Here is a 15047-nt window from a genome sequence, read left to right as displayed (position 1 = left end):
TATTGAATCTGAATTATTCCTATGGCCTGATTCAGACAAACACTTGTCATCTTTATTGAGTTGACATTCAATTCCAGACATACATAATATCATGCCCTTTTCTAAACCAGTCATACAGAACATCATGCCCTTTTCTAAACCAGTCATACAGAACATCATGCCCTTTTCTAAACCAGTCATACAGAACATCATGCCCTTTTCTAAACCAGTCATACAGAACATCATGCCCTTTTCTAAACCAGTCATACAGAACATCATGCCCTTTTCTAAACCAGTCATACAGAACATCATGCCCTTTTCTAAACCAGTCATACAGAACATCATGCCCTTTTCTAAACCAGTCATACAGAACATCATGCCCTTTTCTAAACCAGTCATACAGAACATCATGCCCTTTTCTAAACCAGTCATACACAACATCATGCCCTTTTCTAAACCAGTCATACAGAACATCATGCCCTTTTCTAAACCAGTCATACAGAACATCATGCCCTTTTCTAAACCAGTCATACAGAACATCATGCCCTTTTCTAAACCAGTCATACAGAACATCATGCCCTTTTCTAAACCAGTCATACATATCATGCCCTTTTCTAAACCAGTCATACACAACATCATGCCCTTTTCTAAACCAGTCATACACAACATCATGCCCTTTTCTAAACCAGTCATACATAACATCATGCCCTTTTCTAAACCAGTCATACATAACATCATGCCCTTTTCTAAACCAGTCATACAGAACATCATGCCCTTTTCTAAACCAGTCATACAGAACATCATGCCCTTTTCTAAACCAGTCATACAGAACATCATGCCCTTTTCTAAACCAGTCATACACAACATCATGCCCTTTTCTAAACCAGTCATACACAACATCATGCCCTTTTCTAAACCAGTCATACACAACATCATGCCCTTTTCTAAACCAGTCATACAGAACATCATGCCCTTTTCTAAACCAGTCATACAGAACATCATGCCCTTTTCTAAACCAGTCATACATATCATGCCCTTTTCTAAACCAGTCATACACAACATCATGCCCTTTTCTAAACCAGTCATACACAACATCATGCCCTTTTCTAAACCAGTCATACACAACATCATGCCCTTTTCTAAACCAGTCATACACAACATCATGCCCTTTTCTAAACCAGTCATACACAACATCATGCCCTTTTCTAAACCAGTCATACACAACATCATGCCCTTTTCTAAACCAGTCATACACAACATCATGCCCTTTTCTAAACCAGTCATACACAACATCATGCCCTTTTCTAAACCAGTCATACACAACATCATGCCCTTTTCTAAACCAGTCATACACAACATCATGCCCTTTTCTAAACCAGTCATACACAACATCATGCCCTTTTCTAAACCAGTCATACACAACATCATGCCCTTTTCTAAACCAGTCATACACAACATCATGCCCTTTTCTAAACCAGTCATACACAACATCATGCCCTTTTCTAAACCAGTCATACACAACATCATGCCCTTTTCTAAACCAGTCATACACAACATCATGCCCTTTTCTAAACCAGTCATACACAACATCATGCCCTTTTCTAAACCAGTCATACACAACATCATGCCCTTTTCTAAACCAGTCATACACAACATCATGCCCTTTTCTAAACCAGTCATACACAACATCATGCCCTTTTCTAAACCAGTCATACACAACATCATGCCCTTTTCTAAACCAGTCATACACAACATCATGCCCTTTTCTAAACCAGTCATACACAACATCATGCCCTTTTCTAAACCAGTCATACACAACATCATGCCCTTTTCTAAACCAGTCATACACAACATCATGCCCTTTTCTAAACCAGTCATACACAACATCATGCCCTTTTCTAAACCAGTCATACACAACATCATGCCCTTTTCTAAACCAGTCATACACAACATCATGCCCTTTTCTAAACCAGTCATACACAACATCATGCCCTTTTCTAAACCAGTCATACACAACATCATGCCCTTTTCTAAACCAGTCATACACAACATCATGCCCTTTTCTAAACCAGTCATACACAACATCATGCCCTTTTCTAAACCAGTCATACACAACATCATGCCCTTTTCTAAACCAGTCATACACAACATCATGCCCTTTTCTAAACCAGTCATACAGAACATCATGCCCTTTTCTAAACCAGTCATACAGAACATCATGCCCTTTTCTAAACCAGTCATACAGAACATCATGCCCTTTTCTAAACCAGTCATACAGAACATCATGCCCTTTTCTAAACCAGTCATACAGAACATCATGCCCTTTTCTAAACCAGTCATACAGAACATCATGCCCTTTTCTAAACCAGTCATACACAACATCATGCCCTTTTCTAAACCAGTCATACACAACATCATGCCCTTTTCTAAACCAGTCATACACAACATCATGCCCTTTTCTAAACCAGTCATACACAACATCATGCCCTTTTCTAAACCAGTCATACACAACATCATGCCCTTTTCTAAACCAGTCATACACAACATCATGCCCTTTTCTAAACCAGTCATACACAACATCATGCCCTTTTCTAAACCAGTCATACACAACATCATGCCCTTTTCTAAACCAGTCATACACAACATCATGCCCTTTTCTAAACCAGTCATACATAACATCATGCCCTTTTCTAAACCAGTCATACACAACATCATGCCCTTTTCTAAACCAGTCATACAGAACATCATGCCCTTTTCTAAACCAGTCATACAGAACATCATGCCCTTTTCTAAACCAGTCATACAGAACATCATGCCCTTTTCTAAACCAGTCATACAGAACATCATGCCCTTTTCTAAACCAGTCATACACAACATCATGCCCTTTTCTAAACCAGTCATACACAACATCATGCCCTTTTCTAAACCAGTCATACACAACATCATGCCCTTTTCTAAACCAGTCATACACAACATCATGCCCTTTTCTAAACCAGTCATACACAACATCATGCCCTTTTCTAAACCAGTCATACACAACATCATGCCCTTTTCTAAACCAGTCATACACAACATCATGCCCTTTTCTAAACCAGTCATACACAACATCATGCCCTTTTCTAAACCAGTCATACACAACATCATGCCCTTTTCTAAACCAGTCATACACAACATCATGCCCTTTTCTAAACCAGTCATACACAACATCATGCCCTTTTCTAAACCAGTCATACACAACATCATGCCCTTTTCTAAACCAGTCATACACAACATCATGCCCTTTTCTAAACCAGTCATACACAACATCATGCCCTTTTCTAAACCAGTCATACACAACATCATGCCCTTTTCTAAACCAGTCATACACAACATCATGCCCTTTTCTAAACCAGTCATACACAACATCATGCCCTTTTCTAAACCAGTCATACACAACATCATGCCCTTTTCTAAACCAGTCATACACAACATCATGCCCTTTTCTAAACCAGTCATACACAACATCATGCCCTTTTCTAAACCAGTCATACACAACATCATGCCCTTTTCTAAACCAGTCATACACAACATCATGCCCTTTTCTAAACCAGTCATACACAACATCATGCCCTTTTCTAAACCAGTCATACACAACATCATGCCCTTTTCTAAACCAGTCATACACAACATTATGCCCTTTTCTAAACCAGTCATACACAACATCATGCCCTTTTCTAAACCAGTCATACACAACATCATGCCCTTTTCTAAACCAGTCATACAGAACATCATGCCCTTTTCTAAACCAGTCATACATAAGGCACTTGGGTTCACATCTGTAACAATGAAGTAGGTTCCTTATTTAAAAACAGCAGATGCATAAGATACTAGACCATGGCAGAGCAGCATGCTTGCCAAGGCATGTAGAGGTATACTGAAGACAAGCTCATGACCTAACCTAACTAATGAATGAAAGATCAAAGCCTGTTTAGCTAGGCGTAAGAGGTACAATAGTAAACTATTCCCATCTTCCTATGTGAGAGGATAAGGTAAACATGTCAAACCCATGACCACTCTGGTTCACACTATCATTCTATACTGTAGGTCAATGTGAGAGTTGGATGATGAAGTACTGTACAAAGGATTTCAAAACCATGGTGTATTCATTAGTTGGATTCCATTGCTAAATGTTTGCAATGGAAAAAGTTTACTCTAGGAACCAACCTGAATTTGTGCAATAGAAACTGTTTGCAATGAAATACGACTAATGAATACAACCCGGGGTTGTGTTCAGCATGTGCGAAACCAGAGAAATCAATTTGACACAGTACATTTGACCTGTTCAATAAGAAGGCACATTTGTTTCCCGTTTCAAAACATTTCCTGCGTTTGTTCCTAATGAATGAACCCAGTCCACCCCATTATCACCCAAAGCATTCTACAAACCCCCTCCCACGGTGTTTCACAGTTAATGTATAAAGACATGAACTCATCCACCCCACCTTTCACCAGTTTCACTGTAAAGGTAAAAACACCCCGTCCCCTACACACACACTCCCATTCACTAGGAGTATGAACAACACTGTGCTCTTTGGTCACTTTAAGGACATTTCTCTAAGACTTTCATTCGTCTAAGAAGTCATCGTCCAGATTGACGTCTGTGGTGTCGATGTCATCGTCCAGATCAAACAGGTCCAGGTCGTCAAGGCCCTGGTGGAATAAGTCCTGTATATGAGTGATGAGTCAGTGGAAAACTGTAGGCGAGGGTGAACTACCTTGCTGGTACATTGTTGTCCCGTAACATTTATATAGAGTACATCATTGTTCAATAAAAATCAAAAGGTGATTTCCAATATAGATTAGCTTTCTAAATACTGTGTAAGTCATGACAGGATGTATAGACTGGTTAGGTTTACCTCATCATTCAGGTCCAGCAGGTCCATGGATGCTGTTGCTACTGCTACAGGGGCTGCCTCCTCCACACCTTTACCCTCTAAGAGAGCAGCTGCAGGGGCTGCCTCCTCCACACCTTTACCCTCTAAGAGAGCAGCTGCAGGGGCTGCCTCCTCCACACCTTTACCCTCTAAGAGAGCGGCTGCAGGGGCTGCCTCCTCCACACCTTTACCCTCTAAGAGAGCGGCTGCAGGGGCTGCCTCCTCCACACCTTTACCCTCTAAGAGAGCAGCTGCAGGGGCTGCCTCCTCCACACCTTTACCCTCTAAGAGAGCGGCTGCAGGGGCTGCCTCCTCCACACCTTTACCCTCTAAGAGGGCAGCTAGAGGGGCTGCAGGGGCTGGCTCTGCGCCTGGTGGAACCACCTGGGTGAGGGCTGGTAGGGGCTCTACTGCTGGGGCTGCTGCAGCCTCGTCCTCTACAGCTGGGTTTGTAGCTGGATCTATGGCAGGGGCTAGGTCATTGGCTGGGGCTAGGTCTATGAGTGGTGCTGGGGCTAGGTCTATGAGTGGTGCTGGGGCTAGGTCATTGGCTGGGGCTAGGTCTATGAATGGTGCTGGGGCTAGGTCTATGAGTGGTGCTGGGGCTAGGTCATTGGCTGGGGCTAGGTCTATGCATGGTGCTGGGGCTAGGTCTATGGCTGGGGCTAGGTCTATGAGTGGTGCTGGGGCTAGGTCTATGGCTGGGGCTAGGTCTATGAGTGGTGCTGGGAATAGGTCTATGGCTGGGGCTAGGTCTATGAGTGTTGCTGGGGATAGGTCTATGGCTGGGGCTAGGTCTATGAGTGGTGCTGGGGATAGGTCTATGGCTGGGGATAGGTCTATGGCTGGGGCTAGGTCTATGAGTGGTGCTGGGGATAGGTCTATGGCTGGGGATAGGTCTATGAGTGGTGCTGGGGATAGGTCTATGGCTGGGGATAGGTCTATGGCTGGGGCTAGGTCTATGAGTGGTGCTGGGGCAGGTTCATTCTCTTCTACAATGACTGGAGCTTTTTCAGTTGCTGCTATGGGTTCTGCTACTGCCTCAGTAATGGGTGCTTCTGCGGCCACTGCCACTTCTATGGTAACAGGTGCTTGTTCTGTAACCATGGGTTCTGTTGCTATGGCTTCTAGTACTGCTGCGGCAATGGGTGCTTCAGCCTCCACCACCGCTTCTATGGTAACAGGTTCTGGTTCTGTTGCTATAGGCACTGGCGCTTCCTCTGCAACTGGTGCTTCTGTTACAATGGGTTCTGTGACCGACTCTGTAACAGGTGCATCTGTTGCTATGGGCTTCATTGTTGCAGGTCCTTCCTCAACAGCCTCCTCTGGTGTTGCTATGACTTCTTCCTCTGGGGCGGACTGTGCTACCTCTGGCACCAAGAGGGGTGCTTCTGTGTCATTTTCTATGGTGACAAGAGCCTCTATCTTAGTGATGGTATCATCCACTGATGTTGCCTCCTTTGGCTTGGGAGCTTCCACTTCAACAATAATGGGTTCCTCCTCTGCCAGCTCAATGGATTCTTCCACTGCAGCCATAGTTGGTTCCACTACTGTCACTGGGATAGATTCTTCTACTGCTGGGATAAACTCCACTACTGCAGCTGCAACAGGTTCTACCTCTTCCATGACAATGGACTCTTCCACTACTGGAGCTTCTGGAGCTGCAGCCTCCACCACTGCTGCCATTACAGGGGTTTCTACCACTGCTGCCATTACAGGGGTTTCTACCACTGCTTCCAATACAGGGGTTTCATCCATGCTCCCAGCAACCTAGAACAGTGACAGTAACGTACTTTATTTAAGTTGACAAATCACACTGAATGGTTGTCTAAACTAGGGGTTATGTAAGTAGTACTACATATAACAGCTGTGGCCATGTCCAGGATTCTAGTAGGTGTAAGATTTCAGACTTTACCTCTGGTTTAGCAGGCAATACTTTTGGCACATAGTCTGCAGATTCCCCCAGGACATTCCTATTCTCATTGGACTGAAGTAGAGAGGTAGAACAGTGAGGTGCAGAGGTAGAACAGTGTGTGGAAAGAGGTAGAACAGTGTGTGGAAAGAGGTAGAACAGTGTGTGGAAAGAGGTAGAACAGTGTGTGGAAAGAGGTAGAACAGTGTGTGGAAAGAGGTAGAACAGTGTGTGGAAAGAGGTAGAACAGTGTGTGGAAAGAGGTAGAACAGTGTGTGGAAAGAGGTAGAACAGTGTGTGGAAAGAGGTAGAACAGTGTGTGGAAAGAGGTAGAGAAAGAGGTAGAACAGTGTGTGGAAAGAGGTAGAACAGTGTGTGGAAAGAGGTAGAGCAGAGAGGTAGAACAGTGAGCAGAGAGGTAGAGCAGTATATGGAGAGGTAGAACAGTGTGGAGAGGTAGAACAGTGTGTGGAGAGGTAGAGCAGAGAGGTAGAACAGTGAGCAGAGAGGTAGAGCAGTATATGGAGAGGTAGAACAGTGTATGGAGAGGTAGAGCAGAGAGGTAGAACAGTGTGTGGAGAGGTAGAACAGAGGTAGAGCAGTGTGGAGAGGTAGAACAGTGTATGGAGAGGTAGAGCAGAGAGGTAGAACAGTGTATGGAGAGGTAGAACAGCGAGGCAGAACAGCGAGTAGAGGTAGAACAGCGAGCCAGAACAGTTTGGGGAGAGGCAGAACAGTAGAACAGTTTGTGGAGAGGTAGAACAGTGAGTAGAGGTAGAACAGTGAGTAGAGGTAGAACAGTAGAACAGTTTGTAGAAGCAGAACAGCGAGTAGAGGTAGAACAGTAGAACAGTAGAACAGCGAGTAGAGGGGCAGAACAGCGAGTAGAGGGGCAGAACAGCGAGTAGAGGGGCAGAACAGCGAGTAGAGGGGCAGAACAGCGAGTAGAGGGGCAGAACAGTAGAACAGTTTGTGGAGAGGCAGAATAGCGAGTAGAGGGGCAGAACAGTAGAACAGTTTGTGGAGAGGCAGAATAGCGAGTAGAGGGGCAGAACAGTAGAACAGTTTGTGGAGAGGCAGAACAGCGAGTAGAGGTAGAACAGTAGAACAGTTTGTGGAGAGGCAGAATAGCGAGTAGAGGGGCAGAACAGTAGAACAGTTTGTGGAGAGGCAGAATAGCGAGTAGAGGGGCAGAACAGTAGAACAGTTTGTGGAGAGGCAGAACAGCGAGTAGAGGTAGAACAGTGTGTGGAGAGGCAGAACAGTGTGTGGAGAGGCAGAACAGTGTGTGGAGAGGCAGAACAGTGTGTGGAGAGGCAGAACAGTGTGTGGAGAGGCAGAACAGTGAGGAAAGAGGTAGAACAGTGTGTGGAGAGATAGAGCAGAGAGGCAGAAGAGTGTGGTGGAGAGGCAGAAGAGTGTGTGGAGAGGTAGAGCAGAGAGGTAGAACAGTGTGGAGAGGTAGAGCAGAGAGGTAGAACAGTGTGGAGAGGTAGAGCAGAGAGGTAGAACAGTGTGGAGAGGTAGAGCAGAGAGGTAGAACAGTGTGGAGAGGTAGAGCAGAGGTAGAACAGTGTGGAGAGGTAGAACAGTGTGGAGAGGTAGAACAGTGTATGGAGAGGTAGAACAGTGTGGAGAGGTAGAACAGTGTATGGAGAGGTAGAGCAGAGAGGTAGAACAGCGAGGCAGAACAGCGAGTAGAACAGTTTGTGGAGAGGCAGAACAGTTTGTGGAGAGGCAGAACAGTTTGTGGAGAGGCAGAACAGTTTGGGGAGAGGCAGAACAGTAGAACAGCGAGTGGAGAGGCAGAACAGCGAGTGGAGAGGCAGAACAGTGTGTGGAGAGGCAGAACAGTGTGTGGAGAGGCAGAACAGTGTGTGGAGAGGCAGAACAGTGTGTGGAGAGGCAGAACAGTGTGTGGAGAGGCAGAACAGTGTGTGGAGAGGCAGAACAGTGAGGAAAGAGGTAGAACAGTGTGTGGAGAGATAGAGCAGAGAGGCAGAAGAGTGTGGTGGAGAGGCAGAAGAGTGTGTGGAGAGGTAGAGCAGAGAGGTAGAACAGTGTGGAGAGGTAGAGCAGAGAGGTAGAACAGTGTGGAGAGGTAGAGCAGAGAGGTAGAACAGTGTGGAGAGGTAGAGCAGAGGTAGAACAGTGTGGAGAGGTAGAACAGTGTGGAGAGGTAGAACAGTGTGGAGAGGTAGAACAGTGTGGAGAGGTAGAACAGTGTATGGAGAGGTAGAGCAGAGAGGTAGAACAGCGAGGCAGAACAGCGAGTAGAACAGTTTGTGGAGAGGCAGAACAGTTTGTGGAGAGGCAGAACAGTTTGTGGAGAGGCAGAACAGTTTGGGGAGAGGCAGAACAGTAGAACAGCGAGTGGAGAGGCAGAACAGCGAGTGGAGAGGCAGAACAGCGAGTGGAGAGGCAGAACAGCGAGTAGAGAGGTAGAACAGTTTGTGGAGAGGCAGAACAGCGAGTAGAGAGGTAGAACAGTAGAACAGTTTGTGGAGAGGCAGAACAGTGAGTAGAGAGGTAGAACAGTAGAACAGTTTGTGGAGAGGCAGAACAGTGAGTAGAGGTAGAACAGTAGAACAGTTTGTGGAGAGGCAGAACAGCGAGTAGAGGTAGAACAGTTTGTGGAGAGGCAGAACAGCGAGTAGAGAGGTAGAACAGTAGAACAGTGAGTAGAGAGGTAGAACAGTGAGTAGAGAGGTAGAACAGTGAGTAGAGAGGTAGAACAGTAGAACAGTGTGTGGAGAGGCAGAACAGTGTGTGGAGAGGCAGAACAGTGTGTGGAGAGGCAGAACAGTGTGTGGAGAGGCAGAACAGTGTGTGGAGAGGCAGAACAGTGTGTGGAGAGGCAGAACAGTGTGTGGAGAGGCAGAACAGTGTGTGGAGAGGCAGAACAGTGTGTGGAGAGGCAGAACAGTGTGTGGAGAGGCAGAACAGTGTGTGGAGAGGCAGAACAGTGTGTGGAGAGGCAGAACAGTGAGGAAAGAGGTAGAACAGTGTGTGGAGAGATAGAGCAGAGAGGCAGAAGAGTGTGGTGGAGAGGCAGAAGAGTGTGTGGAGAGGTAGAGCAGAGAGGTAGAACAGTGTGGAGAGGTAGAGCAGAGAGGTAGAACAGTGTGGAGAGGTAGAGCAGAGAGGTAGAACAGTGTGGAGAGGTAGAGCAGAGAGGTAGAACAGTGTGGAGAGGTAGAGCAGAGGTAGAACAGTGTGGAGAGGTAGAACAGTGTGGAGAGGTAGAACAGTGTGGAGAGGTAGAACAGTGTGGAGAGGTAGAACAGTGTATGGAGAGGTAGAGCAGAGAGGTAGAACAGCGAGGCAGAACAGCGAGTAGAACAGTTTGTGGAGAGGCAGAACAGTTTGTGGAGAGGCAGAACAGTTTGGGGAGAGGCAGAACAGTAGAACAGCGAGTGGAGAGGCAGAACAGCGAGTGGAGAGGCAGAACAGCGAGTGGAGAGGCAGAACAGCGAGTGGAGAGGCAGAACAGCGAGTGGAGAGGCAGAACAGCGAGTGGAGAGGCAGAACAGCGAGTGGAGAGGCAGAACAGCGAGTGGAGAGGCAGAACAGCGAGTGGAGAGGCAGAACAGCGAGTGGAGAGGCAGAACAGCGAGTGGAGAGGCAGAACAGCAGAACAGCGAGTGGAGAGGCAGAACAGCAGAACAGCGAGTGGAGAGGCAGAACAGTAGAACAGCGAGTGGAGAGGCAGAACAGTAGAACAGCGAGTGGAGAGGCAGAACAGCGAGTGGAGAGGCAGAACAGCGAGTGGAGAGGCAGAACAGTGAGTAGAGAGGTAGAACAGCGAGCCAGAACAGTTTGGGGAGAGGCAGAACAGTAGAACAGTTTGTGGAGAGGTAGAACAGTGAGTAGAGGTAGAACAGTGAGTAGAGGTAGAACAGTAGAACAGTTTGTAGAAGCAGAACAGCGAGTAGAGGTAGAACAGTAGAACAGTAGAACAGCGAGTAGAGGGGCAGAACAGCGAGTAGAGGGGCAGAACAGCGAGTAGAGGGGCAGAACAGTAGAACAGTTTGTGGAGAGGCAGAACAGTGAGTAGAGGTAGAACAGTAGAACAGTTTGTGGAGAGGCAGAATAGCGAGTAGAGGGGCAGAACAGTAGAACAGTTTGTGGAGAGGCAGAATAGCGAGTAGAGGGGCAGAACAGTAGAACAGTTTGTGGAGAGGCAGAACAGCGAGTAGAGAGGTAGAACAGTTTGTGGAGAGGCAGAACAGCGAGTAGAGAGGTAGAACAGTTTGTGGAGAGGCAGAACAGCGAGTAGAGAGGTAGAACAGTTTGTGGAGAGGCAGAACAGCGAGTAGAGGTAGAACAGTAGAACAGTTTGTGGAGAGGCAGAACAGTGAGTAGAGAGGTAGAACAGTAGAACAGTTTGTGGAGAGGCAGAACAGTGAGTAGAGGTAGAACAGTAGAACAGTTTGTGGAGAGGCAGAACAGCGAGTAGAGGTAGAACAGTTTGTGGAGAGGCAGAACAGCGAGTAGAGAGGTAGAACAGTAGAACAGTGAGTAGAGAGGTAGAACAGTGAGTAGAGAGGTAGAACAGTGAGTAGAGAGGTAGAACAGTGAGTAGAGAGGTAGAACAGTGAGTAGAGAGGTAGAACAGTAGAACAGTTTGTGGAGAGGCAGAACAGTGAGTAGAGAGGTAGAACAGTAGAACAGTGAGTAGAGGTAGAACAGTAGAACAGTTTGTGGAGAGGCAGAACAGTGAGTAGAGAGGTAGAACAGTAGAACAGTGAGTAGAGAGGTAGAACAGAACAGTGTGTGGAGAGGCAGAACAGTGTGTGGAGAGGCAGAACAGTGTGTGGAGAGGCAGAACAGTGTGTGGAGAGGCAGAACAGTGTGTGGAGAGGCAGAACAGTGTGTGGAGAGGCAGAACAGTGTGTGGAGAGGCAGAACAGTGTGTGGAGAGGCAGAACAGTGTGTGGAGAGGCAGAACAGTGTGTGGAGAGGCAGAACAGTGTGTGGAGAGGCAGAACAGTGTGTGGAGAGGCAGAACAGTGAGGAAGGAGGTAGAACAGTGAGGAAAGAGGTAGAACAGTGTGTGGAGAGATAGAGCAGAGAGGCAGAAGAGTGTGGCGGAGAGGCAGAAGAGTGTGTGGAGAGGTAGAGCAGAGAGGTAGAACAGTGTGGAGAGGTAGAGCAGAGAGGTAGAACAGTGTGGAGAGGTAGAGCAGAGAGGTAGAACAGTGTGGAGAGGTAGAGCAGAGAGGTAGAACAGTGTGGAGAGGTAGAGCAGAGGTAGAACAGTGTGGAGAGGTAGAACAGTGTGGAGAGGTAGAACAGTGTGGAGAGGTAGAACAGTGTGGAGAGGTAGAACAGTGTATGGAGAGGTAGAGCAGAGAGGTAGAACAGCGAGGCAGAACAGCGAGTAGAACAGTTTGTGGAGAGGCAGAACAGTTTGTGGAGAGGCAGAACAGTTTGTGGAGAGGCAGAACAGTTTGTGGAGAGGCAGAACAGTTTGGGGAGAGGCAGAACAGTAGAACAGCGAGTGGAGAGGCAGAACAGCGAGTGGAGAGGCAGAACAGCGAGTGGAGAGGCAGAACAGCGAGTGGAGAGGCAGAACAGCGAGTGGAGAGGCAGAACAGCGAGTGGAGAGGCAGAACAGCGAGTGGAGAGGCAGAACAGCGAGTGGAGAGGCAGAACAGCGAGTGGAGAGGCAGAACAGCGAGTGGAGAGGCAGAACAGCGAGTGGAGAGGCAGAACAGCGAGTGGAGAGGCAGAACAGTAGAACAGCGAGTGGAGTGGCAGAACAGCGAGTGGAGAGGCAGAACAGTAGAACAGCGAGTGGAGAGGCAGAACAGCGAGTGGAGAGGCAGAACAGCGAGTGGAGAGGCAGAACAGCGAGTGGAGAGGCAGAACAGCGAGTGGAGAGGCAGAACAGCGAGTGGAGAGGCAGAACAGCGAGTAGAGAGGTAGAACAGTGAGTAGAGAGGTAGAACAGCGAGCCAGAACAGTTTGGGGAGAGGCAGAACAGTAGAACAGTTTGTGGAGAGGTAGAACAGTGAGTAGAGGTAGAACAGTGAGTAGAGGTAGAACAGTAGAACAGTTTGTAGAAGCAGAACAGCGAGTAGAGGTAGAACAGTAGAGGGGCAGAACAGCGAGTAGAGGGGCAGAACAGCGAGTAGAGGGGCAGAACAGCGAGTAGAGGGGCAGAACAGCGAGTAGAGGGGCAGAACAGCGAGTAGAGGGGCAGAACAGTAGAACAGTTTGTGGAGAGGCAGAACAGTGAGTAGAGGTAGAACAGTAGAACAGTTTGTGGAGAGGCAGAATAGCGAGTAGAGGGGCAGAACAGTAGAACAGTTTGTGGAGAGGCAGAATAGCGAGTAGAGGGGCAGAACAGTAGAACAGTTTGTGGAGAGGCAGAACAGCGAGTAGAGAGGTAGAACAGTTTGTGGAGAGGCAGAACAGCGAGTAGAGAGGTAGAACAGTTTGTGGAGAGGCAGAACAGCGAGTAGAGAGGTAGAACAGTTTGTGGAGAGGCAGAACAGCGAGTAGAGAGGTAGAACAGTAGAACAGTTTGTGGAGAGGCAGAACAGTGAGTAGAGAGGTAGAACAGTAGAACAGTTTGTGGAGAGGCAGAACAGTGAGTAGAGGTAGAACAGTAGAACAGTTTGTGGAGAGGCAGAACAGCGAGTAGAGGTAGAACAGTTTGTGGAGAGGCAGAACAGCGAGTAGAGAGGTAGAACAGTAGAACAGTGAGTAGAGAGGTAGAACAGTGAGTAGAGAGGTAGAACAGTGAGTAGAGAGGTAGAACAGTAGAACAGTTTGTGGAGAGGCAGAACAGTGAGTAGAGAGGTAGAACAGTAGAACAGTGAGTAGAGAGGTAGAACAGTAGAACAGTGTGTGGAGAGGCAGAACAGTGTGTGGAGAGGCAGAACAGTGTGTGGAGAGGCAGAACAGTGTGTGGAGAGGCAGAACAGTGTGTGGAGAGGCAGAACAGTAGAACAGTGAGTAGAGAGGTAGAACAGTGAGTAGAGAGGTAGAACAGTAGAACAGTTTGTGGAGAGGCAGAACAGTGAGTAGAGAGGTAGAACAGTAGAACAGTGAGTAGAGAGGTAGAACAGTAGAACAGTGAGTAGAGAGGTAGAACAGTAGAACAGTGAGTAGAGAGGTAGAACAGTAGAACAGTGTGTGGAGAGGCAGAACAGTGTGTGGAGAGGCAGAACAGTGTGTGGAGAGGCAGAACAGTGTGTGGAGAGGCAGAACAGTGTGTGGAGAGGCAGAACAGTGTGTGGAGAGGCAGAACAGTGTGTGGAGAGGCAGAACAGTGTGTGGAGAGGCAGAACAGTGTGTGGAGAGGCAGAACAGTGTGTGGAGAGGCAGAACAGTGAGGAAGGAGGTAGAACAGTGAGGAAAGAGGTAGAACAGTGTGTGGAGAGATAGAGCAGAGAGGCAGAAGAGTGTGGCGGAGAGGCAGAAGAGTGTGTGGAGAGGTAGAGCAGAGAGGTAGAACAGTGTGGAGAGGTAGAGCAGAGAGGTAGAACAGTGTGGAGAGGTAGAGCAGAGAGGTAGAACAGTGTGGAGAGGTAGAGCAGAGAGGTAGAACAGTGTGGAGAGGTAGAACAGTGTGGAGAGGTAGAACAGTGTGGAGAGGTAGAACAGTGTGGAGAGGTAGAACAGTGTGGAGAGGTAGAACAGTGTGGAGAGGTAGAACAGTGTGGAGAGGTAGAACAGTGTATGGAGAGGTAGAACAGCGAGGCAGAACAGCGAGTAGAACAGTTTGTGGAGAGGCAGAACAGTTTGTGGAGAGGCAGAACAGTTTGGGGAGAGGCAGAACAGTTTGGGGAGAGGCAGAACAGTAGAACAGCGAGTGGAGAGGCAGAACAGCGAGTGGAGAGGCAGAACAGCGAGTGGAGAGGCAGAACAGCGAGTGGAGAGGCAGAACAGCGAGTGGAGAGGCAGAACAGCGAGTGGAGAGGCAGAACAGCGAGTGGAGAGGCAGAACAGCGAGTGGAGAGGCAGAACAGCGAGTGGAGAGGCAGAACAGCGAGTGGAGAGGCAGAACAGCGAGTGGAGAGGCAGAACAGCGAGTGGAGAGGCAGAACAGTAGAACAGCGAGTGGAGAGGCAGAACAGCGAGTGGAGAGGCAGAACAGTAGAACAGCGAGTGGAGAGGCAGAACAGCGAGTGGAGAGGCAGAACAGTGAGTAGAGAGGTAGAACAGTAGAACAGTGAGTAGAGGTAGAACAGTTTGTGGAGAGGCAGAACAGTAAAACAGTGAGTAGAGAG

The 15047-nt window shown here is 47.8% G+C and overlaps 1 protein-coding gene across 2 annotated transcripts; it reads right to left on the bottom strand.

Moving 5' to 3' along the window:
- Positions 1 to 26: 26 nt before the first annotated feature.
- On the bottom strand, positions 27 to 7267 carry LOC120018076 (calphotin-like). 2 transcript variants are annotated; one of them, XM_038961041.1, is made up of 3 exons: positions 6808 to 7267; positions 4875 to 6662; positions 27 to 4683 (listed from the first exon to the last, which is right to left on the bottom strand). In XM_038961041.1, exons 2-3 carry the CDS (start codon positions 6648 to 6650, stop codon positions 4582 to 4584), a joined length of 1878 nt encoding a protein of 625 aa, XP_038816969.1. In that variant the 5' UTR covers positions 6651 to 6662; positions 6808 to 7267; the 3' UTR covers positions 27 to 4581. The 2 variants fall into 2 exon arrangements, with proteins under 2 accessions (XP_038816969.1, XP_038816970.1); XM_038961042.1 differs by having other exon boundaries at positions 27 to 4668; positions 6808 to 7262.
- Positions 7268 to 15047: the final 7780 nt, after the last annotated feature.

Source organism: Salvelinus namaycush, chromosome 23 (genome assembly GCF_016432855.1).
Source record: "Salvelinus namaycush isolate Seneca chromosome 23, SaNama_1.0, whole genome shotgun sequence".
NCBI lineage: Eukaryota > Metazoa > Chordata > Actinopteri > Salmoniformes > Salmonidae > Salvelinus > Salvelinus namaycush.
This window is presented reverse-complemented; position numbering and strand designations above follow the sequence as displayed.

What these genes read in the sequence shown, in the direction of transcription:
- LOC120018076 (XM_038961041.1), bottom strand. Translation starts at nt 6,650, where the DNA reads ATGGATGAAACCCCTGTATTGGAAGCAGTGGTAGAAACCCCTGTAATG. An exon ending in TGCTGGACCTGAATGATGAG is followed by an intron (nt 4,684 to 4,874) that starts GTAAACCTAACC and finishes ACTCATATACAG; the next exon opens with GACTTATTCCACCAGGGCCT.